We start from the raw sequence: 6822 nt of genomic DNA on the forward strand, positions 1-6822 counted from the left end.
ACCGAGCCGCTGGAGCCACGCGTGGGGTTTGGAGCGAGGTCTCCGGGGGACAAACCACGGGCAGACCCGTGATGATTCTCGGAGTTGCCGCCGTGGTTTTCCCGCTGTGTCTAAAGGCGGCTCCGTCGTGGCGGGGGGGGGGGATGGGCGAGGGGCCGGTTTCTCGGTGTGCGGTGGAAAAAATCAGAAATAACGACGTTTCTGTTCTAGGATATGTCTGCCTACGTGAAAAAAATCCAATTCAAGCTGCACGAAAGCTACGGCAATCCTTTAAGAGGTGGGCATTTTGCATTTGTATTGGGGCATTTGTTCCTAGAACGGGGATTGTGTTTACTTCCACAGAGGCTTTATCACCCTTATTGACGGCTCCCACTTTCTCACTGCAGTTGTTACCAAACCACCATATGAAATCACCGAAACAGGCTGGGGTGAATTTGAAATAATCATTAAGATATTTTTCATTGATCCAAATGAAAGACCTGTAAGTACCTTGACCTTTTAACAAGACTTAATTAATTACAGTAGCCTAAAGCTGTGCTGTAGGGGATCGCTGGTCAAAATAAGTCCCATCAGCCATGGAACTAATAAAATCTGTTCTTGTAGTAGGAAATTTCTTTAACGGTTGGCCACATTTTTCTGGTTTGGTGCCTTATTACTGGAATTTGTGACGGCTTTTCCTGCACTTGGGTTCTCTGACCTTTACTAAAACATGACCACGTGTTGCACCTTACCTGGGCTGAGCACGTAGTGAGGATTTCTCTTCTGTGTGACTTCCTAGCTATAGGATGGTAGAATATTTTTAGATTTTTTTTTTTATCTATGAGACTTGGTCAGAATCAGTGACGAAGCAGCAGAGATACTATGCTAGCATTAGTCTCTTTCTTAAGAAAACCAGGCTGAGACACTTCTTTAGTTGTATAAAGCGTTTAAACTAATTTCTTTCTTCCCACCCTATGTTTTAGACATATCTTGCAGGTTTCTTTATTCAAGTTTAGGTAGGAAACTCGATGACTGTGTTTTGGGGGAAAGGGATGTTTATTTCTGGAAGCACTGCATTTCTTCCGTCACATGAACTACAGCAGTCATTTTGCTTTAGCCATTTTTTTTGCTGAATGAGGTGACAACTAAATTTTACATCTTTTTCGAATAAGTGAAAATTGATACTGAACAAGAAAGGGTTTCCTGTGCTGCTGTTCTCAGTAGAATCCTGACTCTTTCTATTAATTCCGTTCACAGCTTGACCAAGCTGTCATAAAGCTGGGTGGGTGTTTTTTTATTTGTGGTTGTTCTTCGAAGGCCGTTTTGGTGCCTGTCACGTTCTTCCTTGCCAGGAAGCGCCAACTGGAGTAAAGTGTTGCTCTTTTCCATGCCCATTGATGGGTCCATTCGTGGAAGGGAAGAGCTGTGGTGTGGGCTGTGTGTCCTCTTCCCAGGTCATGGTCTAAGTGGTCAGGGCCGGGCAGAGGGCTTCCCTTCCTCTCCAGCTCCTGCCATTGCCACGGCGGTAACAGAAGAGTAACTCCACAGAGAGAAATTGCAATGAAAAGCTATTTGCAGCCCCCGCCTGCCCTGCTTAGGCTTTTCTTTCACAAGAAGAGATTATAAGGTCACAGAAAGCACTTTTGAATCAATTGACTTTGCCAATTAAATCACCTCTGTGGACATGTTTACAAGGAGGTCTTAGTAGTTTTTACATGGCAATCCTAAACCACTTGTCCAGAGGTTTTTAAAGTAGCAAGAAGCCTTTGGATAGTTGGTGCGCTTAACTCTGAATATTAAATCTAACTAATTCTACTGAATTTATCTGATGCTTATTTTTGCATTCCTAAAAGATTTTTAAATCCTATATAATTGTTTAGTAAGAATGAATACTGCTCGCTGATAAGTAGAAGATTTGTATTTCCTTACAATTATCAAGCTAATACAGTTCTGTCTTTGTACAGGTAACCTTGTATCACTTGCTGAAGCTTTTCCAGTCTGATACCAATGCCATCCTTGGAAAGAAAACTGTAGTTTCTGAATTCTATGATGAAATGGTATGAAAATGTTTGACGTAATCCTCACTTAATTTTGAAGAGTATCAGTGACACCGTGTTTTTTTCTCCTTCATTAGATATTTCAAGATCCTACTGCAATGATGCAGCAGCTGTTAACAACGTCTCGTCAGCTGACACTAGGTGCTTACAAGCATGAAACAGAGTGTAAGTTGAAAATATTTTAATTTTAGAAATGTACAGTAATTTGGTTTGCTTTTTATGTTTTTACTGGCTGTGACAGAACAATGGATTTGGATGCTGCTCAAAAATTATATTTTTGCATTAAATTACCTTCAGTTTTTGCAAATATATTAATACTTATTTGAAAACTTAAGATTTTCTGATCTGCATGCCTGCTGGAAAAAAAAGGATATATGGATAACTCAGTTTAAATAGTGATGGCATGATCTACACCAAGTTTAACATCTTTGAAATTAGTTAAAACAGAGAATAAATTAAAGCCTCTGTATTTGTAATAAGCTCATTGGGATGTTAACTGCGAGCCAAGATCACGCTTTAAGCCCCCAAATACAGAACAGCGGGTATGGGTTACATCAAAGCAGCAACCCTTTGGGAATAAAGAGCAGAGTCAGAGTCTGAAAGCTCTTCCTGTCTTTGTACCTTTTATCTAATTCTTTAACTGTAGGTCAATTCATAACTTACTTTTTCAGTATAGCATAATGTTCTTTGCCTCCTTTTTATGTATCTGTCTCTAAATATAAACCAGGATATTAAAGGAATTATGGAAATGAAACTACCAACACATTGATTCATAAAATACAATGCATTTAGTGATGATTTCTGTTCTGATCTTGAGGATTTTGTCTCTTCTATTCTCAGAAAGCAAATTAATATTTATTGAGCCCAAATCATACCTTGTTAGGTACCAACTCTGGTACCATGGAGGTTCAGCTCACCTGGCCTGTGGCTTATCTACGTGTTCCCCTGGCAACGAACGTGGTTATCAGATGGTTTTAGACAGTGAATGCCTACAGCTAAGAGTGGTTACTAGTTTGAAGCTCTGCAGGGTTAAGATTCTGATTTGCCTTATGCCTGTTTTAATTTTCTACCTTAGTTTAGCAAGTCTTGATGTGTTTTTTTTGTTATGTTGCATGTTGTTATGGTTTATGTGTTTATGTTACATTTCTCGTATAAAATTTCTGGATGTTTCTTGTGACAGTAGATAGAAACTTTTAGTGGGTTTTTTATATATATTTCCTTTAAAATGTGCTACTGATGTAGATAAAGTTGTTATTATTTTTTTTTGCCACTGCTCACAATTACATAGTGTATGGGATATGAAGGGATATCCATGGCCTCCATAGATTTGTTGGTTTTACCAGCTTTGTCCAAAAACGTGTGCTTGAAAAAAGTTATTAAAAAAAAAATAAAATAGGTCATCTTGGTAAACCAGATCAAGATAGTTGAGATATCCTGATGTCAGATACTTGTAAAAGCAAAGGAAGCACCTCTAAATCTTTTAAATACTTAGAATTAAACTCTGATGGGGCAAAATCTAGAAAGTGGTTACAGTATGTAGAAAAGGAACTACAGAATGGTTGAGGTTGGAAGGGAGCTCTGGAGGTCATCTTGTCCATCCCCCTGCCCAAGCAGGTTGCCCCTGACTGTGTCCAGGTGGCTTTTGAATAGCTCCAAGGATGGAGACTCCACAACCTCTCTGGGCAATCTGTGCCAGTGCTCACTCATCCTCACAGGAAAAAAAAGTTTCCTGATTTTCAGAGGGAACCTCCTGTGTTTCAGTTTGTGCCCACTGCCTCTGGTCCTGTCACTGGCTACCACATATGAATTATTTGTAATTCTCTGTAATCTCTTTATTTGCTGTCACTATATCAGGTATTTTTCCCCACTTATCTTTAAAAAACTCTGGAAAATGGTTTAGTGAATTACATAACTCCGTACACAGAACTGATGGGCTGAACGAGGTGACAAAATTGAGGGTTTTTTTATACCATTTTGACTACAATCATAGAATCTTTTAACAATAACGGTAATAGTTTTTTTCAGGACACATGCCATCCAAATCACTGCTGCATTAAATGAAAAAACCCAACTTTTCATGATACTTAAAATATTTCTTTTCCTTTATCACCACCAAAGTTGCAGATCTTGAAGTGAAAACCAGGGAAAAGCTGGAAGCTGCCAAAAAGAAAACTAGTTTCGAAATTGCTGAACTTAAGGAAAGGCTAAAAGCAAGCCGTGAAACCATCAACTGTTTAAAGAATGAAATCAGAAAACTTGAAGAAGATGATCAGTCTAAAGATATGTAAGAAGTGCTGACTTCGTAAAGAGCCTACGCTGAAGACAGAAAGACTTCAATCATGGAATTGTATATGTTCTCTTGAAATCTGTAACTGAGACTGTGAATTTCCCTTGCAAATGATTGAAGTAGCTGGTGATCGACTCCATAAATGGAAGAAAAAAGAAAGAATGTATCCTTGTTTTACCATTAAGAGCTGCAGGTACTTAAGGATTTATTTCAGGTAGAGGCGGTCTTGGAGACCAGACTATTTGTTTTTTTTAAACTGCATTTGAGTGGTATATAGAAACTTTGTATTGCCTTGTACTAGTTGGGTGTGATTTTACCAGATGACGTTGTTTACTTTTTTTACTTGTTTTTTTCTACTGATTGTTTAGCGATGCATCTTTAAAGCTGAAAATAAAAGATACTTTTTTTTATTTTAATATTTTGTGTCTCAGTTCAGTTGTGAGCTTCAAGAACAATTGTAAATAGCATACCCTGATCTGAGGCACAGGTGGAAATACAGTGGTATGCAAGTTGCCTTTTTCTGGTTACAGTGATTTCTGTATGTCTGTTACTATAGAACAGTGAAAAAACTTTCTGAAAACAGGATTTTAAATACCTTGTACATCTACTGATAAATAGTTTCTAGCCCCGCGTCTGCTTTAACACATATAAATGCAGCCATTACATAAGTTATGCTCAGAAGCAGGAAATTTTTCTGGTCCTATGTTACAGAAGTTTAACTGTACTGCATTTATTCTTATATAACTAGCAAGTGTTCCCCCTGAAAAATCGGTACATGATCTTTTGTCTGTAACAGTTTTGGTTTTTTCCTCTTTTGTAGAGGTAAAAGAGCCTGATGGAGATGGTGCAACCTCAGTTTTTTGGAAAGGCTTGGGCGTCTTTTCTGCTTCTTCAAAATAGCGTATTGCAGTAAACTCTGCTATAGAGAATCAAACATCTCACATCCCCTCTGGCGTAGAAAACAGTATTAGCAGTGCTTTGACACCAAAGCATCAATTTCTTCATATTTGAAACGATTGGTGATTGGCTTTTGCCATGGTTTGGTAAGGATTAAGAACGGAAACAATTTCAACACTCAATATGTAGACTTAGATTTTTCATTAAGAAAAATAACTGTTAAAACTTAGCATATTGAGTTTATAGTATTATATATACACATAGGATGAGGAACAGTTTGTGGTGTCCACACAGGTTCTTCCTAGCATTAGAGATTATCTTAATTTTTCTGCCTACCTAACTCGTTTGGTTTATTGATTCAGTACCCAATTTCCTTTTAAGCAGTATCTGAAGAAGAATGTGCTAAGCAATTTCAGTACAGTAGAAGATGGAATTTTCAGAGCTGTGCATTGAAATTAAAATTTGTGTGGGCCACAGTATATTACACATTTTAAGGCTGAGAGAACACTCTTCAGTGAAAAGTTAAAAAATACTTGTACAATTTTCTTTTACGGTACCTTATTATTCAAAATGTTTATTTAGCTACTTCCTTGTCTTTGATGATTGCCAGCAGATATTTAAGGAAAAATATACTAGAGTTAGCATGGAGTCCTTCCGTATGTATTTTCGTAGCTTCTTGCAGATTTATTCCATTTCCTAAGGAGGTTTTTAAGGTCCATTTGTGCAAGCTGAAACAAAAATAGAAATGGAAGGCACAGTTTTGGTGATAATAGATTGTATTCAACATTATTGTCTTCAGTTAAAATAATACTTGTGTACAATAATGATGGAATACTAAATAGGTTCCTCAAGAGAGGTGACTAACAAAACAGGTCTAGTGCAACAGCCTCAAACAGATTAAAAAAGAATGGAGCAGTACTTTTTGAATCCAGCATTTTCATAAGAGGTTGAACTATGCTTTTTGTTTACATTTTTAATAACATCCAATAAACAGCTAGTATTTGACTTTACAGAAGCAGTGATCCTGCCTCCACTGTTAATAGCCATCAACATGCTAGTCCAGTGGTGTAGTTTTTGTGGTTAACAGGGATTTTCCCCGCCAGTTTTTCTCTCACTTGTTTTCTTCTCCTTTGGGCTCTCTGTGAAGATTGTACAGGAGTCAGCAGGTTCCACCATGAATACTAAGGCAAGAAAACTGTCCTAACATCTGTCTGTGCTGAGCAGTTACTGTTGATAGAAAACAGGAAGAGTATCTTCTGCTTTATCAAGTTCCTTATGTTCTGTATTTTCATGAAAAAATACTTTCTTCAGATGCTGAGAAACCAAGTGAGCCCTGAATTAGGCAGTTACTAAATTCTGGAAAAAGTTGATGAGAATTAAGCCGTTTTAAGATTTTAGTTTGAAAATAAATGTGAAAAAAAAATAAAAAACAACAACCAAAAAAAACCCAAAACCCTCCTCCCTGCATTTGACATGTAAACCTATAGGTACCTTCTCCACATGCAGCTGTGTGGTCCTCAGTTAATAGATAGGTTATATTTGAACCCATGTGTTCTGCCGTTAGTTGTTGTTGATGCAAGCACCTGAGATAGCATGTGTACA

General features: G+C 37.7%; 1 protein-coding gene across 1 annotated transcript; it reads left to right on the forward strand.

Annotated features, from left to right (window-relative positions):
* Positions 1-210: 210 nt before the first annotated feature.
* On the forward strand, positions 211-4443 carry YEATS4 (YEATS domain containing 4; the record flags this gene model as incomplete). The annotated part of the gene is made up of 5 exons (XM_009869401.1): positions 211-277; positions 387-481; positions 1944-2036; positions 2114-2201; positions 4155-4443. Coding segments are annotated over 5 exons (513 nt in total), but the record flags the coding sequence as incomplete, so codon positions are not given.
* Between the last annotated feature and the right edge of the window lie 2379 nt (positions 4444-6822).

Source organism: Apaloderma vittatum, unplaced genomic scaffold (assembly GCF_000703405.1).
Source record: "Apaloderma vittatum isolate BGI_N311 unplaced genomic scaffold, ASM70340v1 scaffold7720, whole genome shotgun sequence".
NCBI lineage: Eukaryota > Metazoa > Chordata > Aves > Trogoniformes > Trogonidae > Apaloderma > Apaloderma vittatum.